Consider the following 14,990-nt stretch of genomic DNA (forward strand, 5'->3'; position numbering starts at 1 on the left):
GCCATCACACAGGCTTGTTTTGTTTTTTCTTTGCAAAATGTCAGTTCAGTATAAAAACGTGTTCAGGGCCTACTGTGTACCTGCCACTGCTTCAGCTCATCATAGAACTCAGGAGTTTTGTATTTTCCAGACTCCATCTAGTGACCCGTCGGCTTGCCCCGTCACTTTTGCTCTCTCTGCCCCTCCCCCTCCAAATCTCTCGGTCCACTGTGAGCCCTGAGACACATCCCCTGTGTCGGCAGCTGCCCCACTCGGTCTCTCCTTATCCCAGCCTCAAGCAGCTGCTTTTGTCTCAGGACAAGCGAAAGGGACTATTTAAGGAACCTGGCGGTGTGGGCGTGAAGGAACCCAGGAGGCCTCGCCTGGGCTCTGGATGAGCAACGGAGGCCAGGGCCATGCTCCACTTGGGTCCTGAAGATGGCTGTTAAGGTCTCTAGGGTTAGGAGAGTCCATTGGGAAGAAAGGTGACCACCAGGCGGATGCTGCCAGGCTCAGGGCGGGAGGGACATGCCGTGATTGAAAGGTGCCACCTGTCAGATCTTCCACGGGAAATCCGAGCCTCCCAGTCTAGGGGAAAGTGTTGTACCAACAGGGCAGTAAACAATGCTCTTCAGGCAGCCCAAGCCTCTTGAAGTGGGGGTGGGGTGGGGTGGAAGAGGGAGAGGGAGAGGAAAGGGGGAGGCGGGACCAAAGAGCTGGGGGCTTAAAGGCAGCCTGGAGTGAGGCCGCTCAGCTGGAGGAAAGAGACAGCTCCTGAGCCAGAGGCAGAAGCCCCACAGGTAGGAGAAGCCCTGGGCCCCTTTCTAAGGGTCCCTCTCTATCTGCCAATTCTCCCTCCCACTTTCTAAGGGCCAGAGCCTCCCAGGAGGGCCCCCCAGTTGGAGAAATCCAGGCTCCTTTCTAATTCTCTCCACCGCAATGTCTACTCTCATCAGATGCCAGGGTTCTCAACCCTGGGCAGCTGGGCAACCTGGAGATCACCTACAGGGCAGCCTGCAGGTAGCCATCCATGAGGCGGCCTCAGAGCAGGGGAGGGGACCTCAGGAGTCTCGAGAGTCAAGCTGGGTTGGGGCAGACTGTCTAAGCCAAGCCTGTCCAGCCCACGGGCCACCTGTGGCCCAGGATGGCTTTGAATGTGGCCCAACATGAATTCGTAAACTTTCTTAAAACATCATGAGATTTTTTTCTTTTTGCAATTTTTGTTTTAGCTCATCAGCTATTGTTAGTGTTAATATATTTTACATGTGGCCCAAGACAATTCTATTTCTACCAGAATGGCCTAGGGAAGCTAAAAGATTTGACACCCCTGAGATCAGCCTCTCCAAGGGAGGGCCTCTGGCTGGGTGGGGAAGGTGGAAGCCTCAGGACAAACGAATGACAGATGAGGCTGCAGTGGGTGGCGGACGCATCACAGAACATCCAGCGTTTATACTTCCAGGGGTTTGGAACTTTGGCTCACGTATCCCTTTCATCCTGGTCTTCCAGAAGAAACAGGAAAAGGCCAGGCGCGGTGGCTCACGCCTGTAATCCCAGCACTTTGGGAGGCCAAGGCAGGAGGATCATCTGAGGTCAGGAGTTCGAGACCAGCCTGGCCGACATGGTGAAACCCCATCTCTACTAAAAATTCAAAATTAGCTGGGCATGGTGGCACGTGCCTGTAATCCCAGCTACTAGGGAGGCTGAGGCAGGAGAATCACTTGAACCCGGGAGGCGGAGGTTGCGGTGAGCTGAGATCGCACCATTGCATTCCAGCCTGAGCAACAAGAGTGAAACTCTGTCTCAAAAAAAAATAAACAGGAAGAGAGAGGGAGGGGAGTTATCTGCAGTGCTGCTTTGGACACATTAACAGGGATGGTCTGGAGGCTTCCTGGGGAAGGAAGGAGGAAGGAAAGTGGAGAGTAAGAAAGGAAGGTGGGGGTGGAGAAACGTTCACGAAGGACCTACTGTGCACCCAGAAGAAAGAGAGAGGAACCCCTCAGCCGAATCTGACTGCCCTTTTCTACTTGTGGGGTGCCCGCACTCTGGGCCGGGGCCTTTGGAGGGACACTGGGCCGAGGAGCTAGTGGGAGCATGTATTTGGTGAGTTGTGGAGTGGGAGTCAGGACTCTTGGATTCTAGATAGGGCTAGGCTATTTGTCCTGTGACTTTCGTCGAGGGATGTCAACTCCCTGATCCTCAGATTCCTACTGGCTCCCTAATGGGGCCAATAACCAATTCTGAACGGTCAGAGCTAGAAACCATTGAGAGAAAGCAGAGCCCGAAGCGTAAGCTGTCAACTGCTGCAGGGCTGTGAATGCTGGGGGTGGGGGGCAGTGTCCTGGTTTCTCAGCATTTCTGAGCATCTTGACTCCTTTCCTATTTGTGACAAGCCTGGAGGGTGGAAAGCTGAGGTGATGAACATGCAGGATAGCTGAGGGGTGTGTGTGCGTGTGTGCGTGTGTGCGTGCGTGTGTGTGTGCGTGTGGGGGTGTGTGTGTGCGCGTGTGTGCGTGCACCTACCCTTCCCCTCCACCACCCTCAGTACATAGCATGCAGACAGAAGGAAAAATGGTTAGAGCTGCCAGCCTCGGTGGCTCCTGCCTATAAACCCAGCACTTCAGGAGGCCAAGGCAGGAGGATCACTTGAGGCCAAGAGTTTGAGACCAGTCTGGGAAACATAGTAAGACCCCATCTCTATAAAAAATAAAAACAAAAAAATAAAGAACAAAAAACTAGCCAGGTGTGGTGGCACACACCTAGGGTCACAGCTCCTTGAGAGGCTGAGGCAGGAGGATCACTTGGGTCCAGGAGGTGGAGGTCACAGTGAGCTATGATTGAACCACTGCACTCCAGCCTGGGCAGCAGAGTGAGACTCTGCCTCTTAAAAAGAAAAGATGACCAGAGCACTCAGCTATGTCTTAGCCAAATAGTGTCACACTTTGAGGTATAAAAAGGGTTTGTTATCATGCTACTGGCATTCAGTTCTCTCTGTCTTGTCTCACTGATAAATGCCCTGAAGGCTAGGTCAGGATCTTGTCCTGGCACAGGGCTGGGCATAGCCGACCCACACCATGCGAGCTGATGAGTGCTGAGTACTCATTCATGCAATGCCTCTGAATCCTGTTTCTTTAAGAGATGGGGTCTCACTTTGTTGCCCAAGCTGGAGTGTAGTGACTATTCATAGGCAACATTTATAGTGCACTGCAGGCTTGACCTCCTGGCCTCAAGTGATCCTCTTGCCTCAGCCTCTCGAGTAGTTGGGACCACAGGCATGTATCACCACACCTGGCTCCAGATATTTTCTAAACATGGGCTTCCTTAATCCTCCACCATCCCTATGGGACAGGACCTATTGTTAACTGCCGAAATCAAAACACAGAGAGGACAGATAGGTTGCTCAACGTTACACAATTAGAAACTCATGGGAGCAGGGATCCCATCACAGGAAGACACCAGAATCAACGATTTCACCACTAGTCCATGTCACCTTCCAAACAAGAGCGGAGAGCAGGAGGGGAAGGGGTCATGTTAGTACAGCATTTGCCATGCTTTCTTCTGCTTAAGAGAGAGTGGTGGATGCTTCTCAGGAAAAACAAAGCAAAAAAAAAAAAAAAAAAAAAAAAAAAAAAAAGCAGAAAAGGAAAACTCATGGTCAAATAGGTTTGGAGAAAAGTGAGTTAAATGAAGTTTAAGCAAAGTTACTGTTTCTTAACTATCTGGTATCTAAAATCTACTTAAATGCTATTGAAGCTGTATATCCATTTTTTTTTTAATTTTATTTTCTTTATTGTAGAGACAATTTCATTATGTTGCTCAGGCTGGTCTTGAACTCTTGGACTCAAGCAATCCTCCTACCTTGGCTTCCCAAAATGCTAAATTACAGGCATGAGTCACTGCACCTGGCTGAAATTGTATATCTCGAAAAGGGTAAAGAGTAGACTTTTTTGGCCAGGCGCGGTGACTGACATCTGTAATCCCAGTACTTTGGGAGGCCGAGGAGGGCAGATCACGAGGCCAGGCGATTGAGACCATCCTGGCCAACATGGTAAAAACTCTTCTCTACTAAAAATACAAAAATCATCTGGGTGTTGTAGTGCATGCCTGTAATCCCAGCTATTTGGGAGGCTGAAGCAGGAGAATCGCTTGAACCAGGGAATCGGAGGTTGCATTGAGCCAAGGTTGCACAACTGTACTGCAGCCTGGCAAGAGTGAGACTCTGTCTCAAAAGAAGAAAAAAAAAAAAAAAAAAAAGGCCAGGCGTGATGGCTCACACCTGTAATCCCAGTACTTTGGGAGGCTGAGGTGGGCGGATCACCTGAGGTCAGGAGTTCAAGACTAGCCTGGTCAACATGGTAAAACCCTATCTCTACGAAAAAAAATATATATATATATATTTTTTTTTTATTTATATATATATATATAAAATAGCTAGATATGGTGGCATCCTCCTGTAATCCCAGCTACTTGGGAGGCTGAGGTGGGAAAATTGTCTGGACCCGGGAGGTGGAGGTTGCAGTGAGCAGAGCTGGTGCCACTGCACTCTATCCTGAGCTACAGAGCAAGACTTCATCTCAAAAAAAAAAAAAAAAAAAAAAAAAAGAGCAAGCCCAGAGAAGATTCTTCCTCCCAACCCTATAGGAAACCCGTTCTGTGCCATGGGAGACCCTAGTTTTCCACAGAACACAGTGGGGAGAACGTGACCCAGACGAACACCATCACTGCCAGTGGATACTGAAACCCAGAGAGGGCAAAGGACTTGCTCAGGTCTCAGTGGGGACTGGAAGATGCAGGTCACAGCCAGCCCCACAACTCCCTGGCTCCCTGGCATCTCAGCTGATGTGTGTCCATCTCCCGGGCTCATTTTCCCTCTTACTTTAAGGCACTGCTGGAGCCACTGAACCAGGAAAGGGCTCTAGAGGGAATCGGAGGACAGTGCAAGCATCTTGACAAATCCCATCCTACTTTTAGGAGATGGTGAGGGCATTGAATTCAGGAACCACAGGACTCTGGGTAAGACCTGAGTGGGTGGTCGGAGCAGAGCCCTGCCCGTCTTCCTGCCTCCTGTCCTCTGCCCAGTTACCCAGATGCCCTCGGTACTATCACTGAGAAAGATGGTGCTGCCAAGGCCAGGGGGTATTTTTAGTGCCTGACAGGAGTGACCACTTTTCTTACTGCCTGAGTCATGCCCTGAGCCCTATTTGGGGATTGTTTTCTTTGTAACTACACCCCCAAGAACGCCGGGGGGATGAAGGCGCTAACCCGGTGCCCCCATACACCTGTTTTTGTAGATCCTCCAGTATATACAGTACTTAAACAGGAAACTCCAAGTTAATATGTCATGATCTCTCCCATGCTCTCAGGGAGCAGTCAGAGGGTCAGATTGCCCAGCAGATGCCAGGGAGAGTATGGTTCTATTCTTCACTCAAGGAAACACTTCCTTGCCCAGGGCCACTTTTTCCAAGAACCATAGGCTGGCAGAGCTGGCAAAGCTCCAGACACCAGCTGGCCCAGGGGCTCCCAAATTTCAACCGTTTTTATACACCACCTCTATGATTTTGCTATATCTGTACCACCTATATTCCAGTTTCCTGAATGACTTCCTTTGAATCAACTTATTTTTAAATTCAGTAAATGTATTTTTAAAAGACACTGTATCACTGCTAGAAATAGAAACTTAATATCATTTGCCAGAAATAGAAAGTAACTGTATAAAAATAGATACAATGGAAACCAGTGTTAATCAATTCCATCTAGATATTTCTGCTTGCCTAGGCTCTCAGCGGAAAGTAACCATTTTTCCGTAGGTGTTCTAGGATGCCAGTATAAAATTGTGACCAGGCACTGCTCATGCCTGTAATCCCAGCACACTTTGGGAGGCTGAGGCAGGCGGATCGCTTGAGCTCAGGAGTTCGAGACCAGCCTGCGCAACATGGCAAAACCCTGTCTCTACAAAAAACACAAAAATTAGCCAGGTGTGGTGGTGAGCACCTGTAGTCTCAGCTACTCAGGAGGCTGAGGTTGGAGGATCACTTGACCTCAGGAGGCAGAAGTTGCAGTGAGCCGAGATCGTGCCACTGCACTCCAGCCTGGGCAACAGAGCAAGACCTTGTCTCAATAAATAAATAAATAATACAATAGCGTTGTGACCACTTCACTGGGTCAATCAAAAAGAGGCAACATGATGGAAAAGGCATTACGTGCTTCAATGTTCTTTAAAGCCGAAGCCAGAACCTATAGAGGGATGTGGGGTGAACCCCATCCAGTATCATGTCAATGTCGCCCAACCAACCCAGCTTTAGGGAAGTGATTCTCTCTCCTTCCTGCTTGGACCTGTTCAGTCCAGGTAGGAGCCAAGACGGAACCACTGACCTCCTGACTCCCAGGCCAGAGCTCTCTGAGGGTGGGGTTTTCACCTCATCCTGACATGGGGCATGAATGGGTTTTCTTGTTTTCTCTTTCCAGAGATGGAGCAGAAGGAAGAGAAGCCCTCTGAGGATGGGACCATCATCTCCCCAGGTGCAGACAACCCTGAGATGTCAGGAGGCGGAGACCTGGCAGAAGAGACGAAAGGCACAGCTGGAAAGGTCATCCATGAGGGGCCTCCCACCGAGGCAGGAAAGCAGGAAAAGGCACCAGCCGAGGATGGCAAGTCAGCAGAACTCCAGGGGGAAGCGAATGGATTAGATGAGGTCAAGGTGGAATCTCGGAGGGAGGCTGGTGGGAAAGAGGACGCTGAGGCTGAACTTAAAAAGGAGGATGGTGAGAAAGAACAGGCCACCACAACTTCTCAGGAGATGACTGGCAGGAAAGAAGAGACCAAATCCGAACCCAAGGAAGCTGAGGAAAAGGAGGAGAGCACACTGGCCTCCTCCGAGAAGCAGAAGGCTGAGGAGAAAGAGGTCAGGCCGGAATCTAAGGAGAAAGCCGATGCCAACGACAGAGACAAGCCTGAACCTAAGGCAATTGTTGGGGAGGAGGAGGCCAAGACGGCCTCTCAGGAGGAGAGAGGCCAGAGGGAGGAGCGCAGCACTAAACCTAAGGAGGAGGCTGTAGACAAAGAGGCCAGGGCGGAACTGCAGAAGGTGGCCGTGGTGGAGGATGAGGCTAAGGCTGGACCCAAGGAGCCCAGTGGGAAAGAGGAGGCCAAACACGATGCAAAAGAGGAGGCTGATGCAAAGGCGGAGGCTGATGCAAAAGAGGAGGCTGGTGCAAAGGCGGAGGCTGATGCAAAAGAGGAGGCTGATGCAAAGGCGGAGGCTGATGCAAAAGAGGAGGCTGGTGCAAAGGCGGAGGCTGATGCAAAGGCGGAGGCTGATGCAAAAGAGGAGGCTGATGCAAAGGCAGAGGCTGATGCAAAAGAGGAGGCGGAAGAGGCCGTGAGTAAGGCAGGAACAGGGCAAGGAGGCTGTGGCGTCTCCTGCTCTGGAAGCAAGCCCCTTCTGCTTCAGTCAGTCGGGAAAGTCCAGGCTTCCTCCCGCTGATTTCCAGAGCCTGGGGTGGGAGAGCGGGGAAAGGGGTGTAGCACTGTAATCCCAGGCTGCCTTTCAGATCTTTCTGAAATCCTCATAAAGCCAGGGCAGGTGCTGTGTGGCGGTGAGCCCACACAGATCGTGCTCATTCCAGGAGCCAGGCAGTCCCAGCGAAGAGCAGGAGCAGGACGTGGAAACGGGGCCCGAGGAAGGAGCAGGGGTGACTCCCAGCTCCCCCGAGGAGTGGCCTGAGAGCCCCACGGGGGTGGGTCATGCCCTCAGCACAGGTGAGTGAGAGCTCAGAGCCCACAGAATGCTGCAGGGGCCACCTGGGGTAGGGGCGGGAGGAGCATGTCCTGGATAGCCCCAGCTTCCCTCCCTCCTTTCCCTTTCCTCCAGATGGGTTGGGTCCAGACTCCATAGCTTCTGGAGAGACCAGTCCTTCAGCCAGGTAATGTCAAACTCTGGGGCTCCAACTCCAACTCCCCCTACCTCCTGCTCCCCTCAGCATCCACCATCACCTCAGTCTGGGTCTCCCCCAGCACCTGATTTCAAGATATTCCAGGATTCCTGGTATTCAGCCTCCTATTCCAGGCAGAGCCCAGGAAAGCAAAGAAGCCAGAGGCATGGCTGGGCGCAGGGGCTCACGTCGGTAATCCCAGCACTTACCGAGGGAGGCTGAGGTGGGCGGATCACCTGAGATCAGGAGTTTGAGACCAGCCTGGCCAACATGATGAAACCCCAACTCTACCAAAAATACAAGAATTAGCCAGGCATGGTGGTGTGCGCCTATAATCCCAGCTACTTGGGAGGCTGAGGCAGGAGAATCACTTGAACCCAGGAGGTGGAGGTTGCAGTGAGCTGAGAGCATGCCATTGCACTCCAGCCTGGGTGACAGAGCAAGACTCCATCTCAAAAGAAACAAAAACAAACCCAGAGGCAGAAAGGAGCTGGAAGGATACCTGGTCCACTTCCCATGCTGTGGCTGAAGTCTGCACTTCAGCAACCCTAACCCTTCACAGGAGCTCCTTATCTTTCAACTGATCGTGTTTCCGTGATGCCGGTTGTCTATAAAAGCATGATTGGAAAGCCTGAGTTTGAACAGTGGTTCTGCCAGGTACCAGCTGTGTGACCTTGGCCATGTCACTGAACCTCTTCTCATCTGTGAAGTGGGAGTAGCAATTGTATCTCCCTTGTAGGATGACTGGGAGGCTTCAGTGAGTAACAAGCGCAAAGCTCTTTAGCCCAGTGCCTGGTCCATGGCAGGTGCTGGATAAAATCACAGGCTTGTGCTTGCCATTGCACAACTTGTCATTAGAAGAACCTTCCATTATATGGAGCGAAAATCTGCCTCCTTGTCCCTTTCATAGGGAAAGATAACCAGTGAATGGTCACTGAGCATCACTGCATGTGGCAGGCACAGCTGGGTGCTTTACATTCACCTTCTTACGTAGGTCAGGTAGGAAGAAGCGAAGCCAGGATCCAAACTCAGGTCAGACCTCACAGGAGTCCTAGCACCGCCCACATGTCCTCACCAGCACACATGCTCCCCCAAGTTAGACCGAGACTCGTTCTTCTTTCTCAACGCCCTCCCAGTGCTGGGCAGAGAATAAACGTGTGCCACAACTGCACACTGCCCTTTAGACAGCAGTGCCTACCCCTCAGCACCTCGGCCCCTCCCTGTGTCCTGCAATGCTGGTCCCAGCCCGTCTCACGCTTCTCTGGACTTCATACAGTGAGTCTTCACCCAGCGATGCACCCCAGAGTCCCCCTGAGTCCCCTCCATCAGGGGAGAAGAAGGCACCAGAGCGCAGGGTATCAGCCCCTGCTCGGCCCCGGGGGCTACGGGCACAGAACCGCAAAGCCATCGTGGACAAGTTTGGCGGGTAGGAGGACATGGGCCAGGGGCTGGGCTGGACTTTGCCACAGAAACCCAGAGGGTTGGTGGGAGGGTGGCCTCAGGGGCAGTGGAACAGCCCAGGCCAAGGCAGGGGGATGGACACCCGCGGTGGGGATTCTCCTAGTGGGGCCCTTCATGGCCCCCTGCTCTCTGGCTTGGCCTTGCACCCCTCCCCCGACACAGGGCAGCGTCTGGCCCCACTGCCCTGTTCCGGAACACTAAGGCAGCTGGGGCAGCCATTGGTGGTGTCAAGAACATGCTCTTGGAGTGGTGCCGAGCCATGACGAGAAAATACGAGGTGGGCATGGGACAGAGGCTGCATGGGTGGGCAAGGGGTCCAGGGAGGGTCTGAAGGGTGCAAACCCCAAAGGGTGGGAGAGTGGGAAGGGGGCCAAGTCTAGGCCGTCTGGTTGAGGCTCACTGAGGCCCCATCTGTGCCCTGCCTGCCATAGCACGTGGACATCCAGAACTTCTCCTCCAGCTGGAGCAGCGGCATGGCCTTCTGTGCCCTCATCCACAAGTTCTTCCCTGACGCCTTTGACTACGCAGAGCTGGACCCCACAAAGCGCCGGCACAACTTCACCCTGGCCTTCTCCACAGCAGAGTAAGCCACAGTCATGGGCTGGCAGAGCCAGATGGGAGCTTAGGCAAGGACTGGATTTACAGGGTTGAGTAGTGGGGCCATTACATTGTTGCTGGCACCACACCTTCATATATCCAACAGACACTCCCTCTGCCACCCAAGCTGGAGGGCAGTGGCTCAATCTCAGCTGACTGCAACCCCCAACTCCCAGGTTCAAGAGAGTCTCTTGACTCAGCCTCCTGAGTAGCTGGGATTACAGGTGCATGACCCCATGCCTGACTAATTTTTGTATTTTTTTTAGTAGAGATGGGGTTGCACCATGTTGGTCAGGCTGGTCTTGAACTCCTGACCTCATGATCCACTCCCCTTAGCCCCCGAAGTGTTGGGATTACAGTTGTGAGCCACTGTACCTGGTCAAACAGACACTTTTTTTTTTTTTTTTTTTTTTAGAGGGCCAGGCACTGTTTCAGGCCCTGGGGATACACCAGTGGGTGAAACAGACAAGAATCTCTGCTTGGGTCAAGTGCAGTGGCTCACACCTATAATCTCAGCACTTTGGGAGGCCAAGCCAGGAGGATCGCTTGAGGCCAGGAGTTCAAGACCAGCCTGGGCAATGTAGTGAGACCCTCCCATCTCTATAAAAAATCAAAAAATTATCAGGGCATGATGGTGGGTACCTGTGGTCCCAACTACTAGGGAGGCTGAGATGGGAGGATCACTTGGGCCCGGGAGGTCAAGGCTGCGGTGAGTCATTGAACCACTACACTCCAGCTTGGGTGACAGAGCAAGACTTTGTCTCAAAAAAACAAAAAAAGTTATTATTTTTAAAAATGAAAGGGAAATTGGACATCTGGACTTACAGCACTAAGTGAATATCAGGAGGTCAGGCAGCTCTGCCCTGACCGAGTGCTCCTGACCTGGAGAGTGTGAACCAGTGTCCTGCAGCTGCTTGGACTCTGGTTCCAAGCCAGGCAGAGCCATTGGAAGGTGGGAGGAGAAATCAGATGACAATGACAGGCCGACAGGAGGCATCAGGCAGCTGAAAGGCCAGGAGGCCGTGGGGATGTGTGGAGAAAGAGGGAGGAGAATAGAAGCTGAGGTGCCTGGGTTTGAACCCCGCCTCCTCCTCCCTGGCTCTGTGACCCTCTCCAGCTGACCTCACATCACAGGGCTTGTTGTGAAGATTAAGTGTGCAGAGGAGTGAGTGTCTGCCACAACCATCACACCCCACTGCCCGTTCTATAACTCTCCTCAGATTCCCACGGAGTCCGGGGGTGAGGGCAGGGAGTGGCCAGTGCCAAAGCCCTCAGTGGTGGGGCCCTTCCCCACTCACTCCCCAGGCTCAATGGGAATGAAGGTTTTGCCTCTGCCATACAGAAGGACAGCACCCTAACCCACAACCGTGGGGCACTGCCTTGGCTGCAGGGAGCTTGTCCAGTTCTCCAAAATCCTCCAGTGTGTGTGCTTCTTCCCCCGGCTCCCAGTCTGGCATGGATTTTGGCAGTCTCAGCCCCAAAGGAGGATTTCCACTGGGGCCCTGGTTTCTCCTCTGCCAGCACCTATGGCTGGCTTTGGAGGGCAGGGACTGCTGAGACCCAGCTCCAGAGTAAGGATGCCAGAGGCGTCAGGCCCCCGGGTTGAGGCCCAGCTGCGTCGCTCACTTTGGCCTTGGCCAAGCCACCAAAAACACACTGAGTCTCCAGTTCCTCTTCTGCTGGCTGAGGATGGAGGGAAGGAGTCTATGAGAACGTCCAAGGGGAAGCATCTGATAAAGCAGGAGGTTGGTGTGAGGCCCCAACACTGATTAGCTCAGCTTATCGGCCTCCGCAAAGCCTGTGATGTCACAGAGCCCGAAAGGGCAGCTGCAAAGCTAGAAAAAGAGGACTTGCTCCAAGTGCCAGCAGCTACTGAAACACCAAGCTCCTGCCTCAGGTCCTTTGCACAAGCTCTTTCCTTTCCTCAGATGTGCATATGACTTACTCTCTTTAAGAGACCTACCCTGAACACCCTATAAAGAATACCACAGCTGGGCGCGGTGGCTCACACCTGTAATCCCAGCACCTTGGGAGGCTGAGGTGGGTGGATCACCTGAGGTCAGGAGTTCAAGATCAGCCTGGCCAACATGGTGAAACCCCATCTCTACTAAAAGTACAAAAATTAGCCAGGTGTGGTGGTACATGCCTGTAATCCCAGCAACTTGGGAGGCTGAGGCAGGAGAATTGCTTGAACCCGGGAAGCAGAGGTTGCAGTGAGCTGACATCATGCCACTGCACTCCAACCTGAGCAACAGAGCAAGACTCCATCTCAAAAATAAATAAATACATCTACAAAAAATAAATAAAAATGCCAGATCTCCTCCAACATAAGAACATGTCCTGTCTCCCTTCCTGCCTTATTTTCCTCCTTGGCACCTCTCACCATCTGATGTATCATCTACTATGTGTGCTGATTACTGTTGCCTGCCACAAGAATTTCCATGCCATGAGAATGGGGAAGTTTTGGTTTTATTCACTGGTGAATTCTTAGAGCCTAGAAGAGGGCCTGGCACATAATAGGCTCCCGATAAATACACAGAGACTGAACGAATGACACTTCTGGAGATACGGCAGCTGCAAGACAGGACTCTGGCTAGGATTTGGTTTCTGTCTTTTTGCCTGTTTGTTTGTTTTTGAGAAAGAGTCTCACTCTGTCGCCCAGGCTGGAGTGCCTGGGTGTGATCTCAGCTCGCTGCAACCTCTGCCTCCTGGGTTTGAGTGATTCCCCTGATTCAGTCTCCTGAGTAGCTGGGATGACAGGCGCCTGCCACCATGCCCAGCCAATTTTGTATTTTTAGTAGAGACAAGGTGTCACCATGTTGGCCAGGCTGGTTTCAAACTCCTGACCTCAGGTGATCCACCTGCCTCGGCGTCCCGAAGTGCTGGGATTACAAGCTGGGATTGAGCCACCACGTTCGGCCCCTTCCAGTTCTTTTCGAGGGGCCTGGCCTAACAGAAGCTCCCCAGTTCCAGAGGACAGATACACATGCATGTGAAAGTGGTGGGTTAATTCAGAACTAGAGACCAGAGGGTCCTGCTCCCATGTAAGGACAAGAAGTGCAATGAAAATGCGGCTTTGGAATCAGTCCCAGCTGGGTTTGAGTCTTTAATTTTTTTTTTTTTATTATTATTTTTTTTTTGAGAAGCTCCCATTCTCCAAAAAGTTCTCACTAGGTTGCCCAGGCTGGTCTCGAATTACTGAGCTCAGGGGATCCTCCCACCTTGGCCTCCCCAGGTGCTGAGATTACAGATGTGAGCCACTGCGCCTGGCCTAAAACTCATTATTGAAGAATTCACTGATGTTGGCTCTGGGGTTACCTGTCTGTCTATATCCTCTGACTTACCTATATCACAGCTAAAGGAAGCCACAGTACCTGGCCTGGGTTTGTTTTGACTATGTTGGGGCCTCAGTTATCTCATCTGTATAATGGGACAGTTGGCTTAGCGGATTTCCCAGCTCCAACATCCTAGCCCATCCTATGGGCTTCAGCCTTGCTGGGCTACCCGCACCCGTCTCCTTGGCTCCCATTGCCTCCACCTTTGACCTCTGCTCCTCATCCCACCCCATACCTTAGGAAACTGGCTGATTGTGCTCAGCTGTTGGACGTGGATGACATGGTGCGGTTGGCCGTGCCCGACTCCAAGTGTGTCTACACCTACATCCAGGAACTGTACCGCAGCCTCGTGCAGAAAGGACTGGTGAAGACCAAGAAGAAATGAGGAGGTAGCTGGCTCTGTGGGCAGAGATGGGCAGGGCGCCTAGCTCACCAGCCGTGGCCGGGAGGCTCCCTTCTGCTCCAGGGAGGCACCAGAGCCAGGGGCTCCAGCAAGGATGTGTGACGCTGGTTTTAACTGCATTAAAAGTGCTTTTGTAAAACACTGTCTGGCCCCTCAGTGCTCTCTCCATACTTGGCCCAGGAACCTCTGCACTCTGGGATAATCAACTCTTGCCATAGGGGTTTCCTCACCTGCTGAGATCTCAGTAATTGTGCAAGGTGTTTGCGAAAGGACAATGGCCTGGGTCCCACCACTAACAAGCTGTGTGACACTGGGACATACAATTAACCTCTCTGGGCCTCAGTTAACAGTCTGAAAGGGAATAATGAGAGTTCCAACCTTATGAAGGTGTTGTGAGAGTTAAATGAGATGATGAAATGGGCAAAAACCTTTGCCCAGTCCTGCCACTTAAGCGGCCAATAATTGGTGGCCAAAAATAAAAGCCAAACTTACATTTTGACTCCGGTGGCACTTCTCCTGGTTATCTTCCCCTCTTTCTACACTTCTTCTCAGGTTAGGGGACTCCAGGTCAGGAGCTAGAGAAGATTCTCTAGAAACCAGTGGGATCTGGGTAATTTTCTTAACTCAAAGACACCCCATATTCTGTCTCTGAAAAGCCAGCAGTATTCCAGGAGCTTACAACAATTGTGACCAGAAAGTTCTTCCTCTGGGTTAAGTTAATCCCTCTATCTGGCCAAAGCTTTGACTTGTTTTTATTTTTCCATTGCTCATGAGCTACGAACCCCTGGGCTGATGACAATTTCCTGCTAACTATCCAGTTTGGCTTTATCAGCCATTTGGGGCATGTGTGCTGATGAAAGCAGCTCATGAAAAAAGAAAAACAAAACGCAAAACACACCCCAGCCATAACCCTGGCTCGCCTGCAGGGGTGTGGACTGGCAGAGGGAAGCCAAGCAATCCACTGAAGTGCTCTGTGCCTCCTTCATTGCCTCGTCTTTAAAATGGAGATGTTGGCCGGGCACAGTGGAGCACCCCTGTAATCCCAGCACTTTGGGAGGCCGAGGCCTGTGGCTGATCTGAGGTCAGGAGGTCAAGGCCAGCCTGGCCCATATGGTGAAACCCCATGTTTACTAAAAATACAAAAATTAGCCGGGCGTGGTGGCAGGTGCCTGTAATCCCGGCTACTGGAGAGACCGAGGCAGGAGAATCACCTGAACTCAGGAGGTGGACGTTGTAGCGAGCAGAGATTGTGCCACTGCACTCCAGCCTGGGTGCTGGAGTGAGAT

At 52.0% G+C, this 14,990-nt stretch overlaps 1 protein-coding gene across 1 annotated transcript; it reads left to right on the forward strand.

The window, feature by feature from the left end:
* The first annotated feature begins 658 nt into the window (after positions 1-658).
* SMTNL1 (smoothelin like 1) lies at positions 659-13,843 on the forward strand. The gene is made up of 8 exons (XM_039470315.2): positions 659-779; positions 6,442-7,355; positions 7,603-7,735; positions 7,848-7,899; positions 9,185-9,334; positions 9,532-9,646; positions 9,801-9,952; positions 13,542-13,843. Exons 2-8 carry the CDS (start codon positions 6,444-6,446, stop codon positions 13,684-13,686), a joined length of 1,659 nt encoding a protein of 552 aa, XP_039326249.1. The 5' UTR covers positions 659-779; positions 6,442-6,443; the 3' UTR covers positions 13,687-13,843.
* Positions 13,844-14,990: the final 1,147 nt, after the last annotated feature.

The sequence above is a fragment of the Saimiri boliviensis genome, chromosome 6 (assembly GCF_048565385.1).
Source record: "Saimiri boliviensis isolate mSaiBol1 chromosome 6, mSaiBol1.pri, whole genome shotgun sequence".
NCBI lineage: Eukaryota > Metazoa > Chordata > Mammalia > Primates > Cebidae > Saimiri > Saimiri boliviensis.

Bases quoted from the DNA above. Each gene is read 5' to 3' on its own strand.
- SMTNL1 (XM_039470315.2), top strand. From the start codon at position 6,444: ATGGAGCAGAAGGAAGAGAAGCCCTCTGAGGATGGGACCATCATCTCC. The intron at 9,647-9,800 runs GTGGGCATGGGA...TGCCTGCCATAG, and splicing joins CCATGACGAGAAAATACGAG to CACGTGGACATCCAGAACTT. The intron at 9,953-13,541 runs GTAAGCCACAGT...CCCATACCTTAG, and splicing joins CTGGCCTTCTCCACAGCAGA to GAAACTGGCTGATTGTGCTC.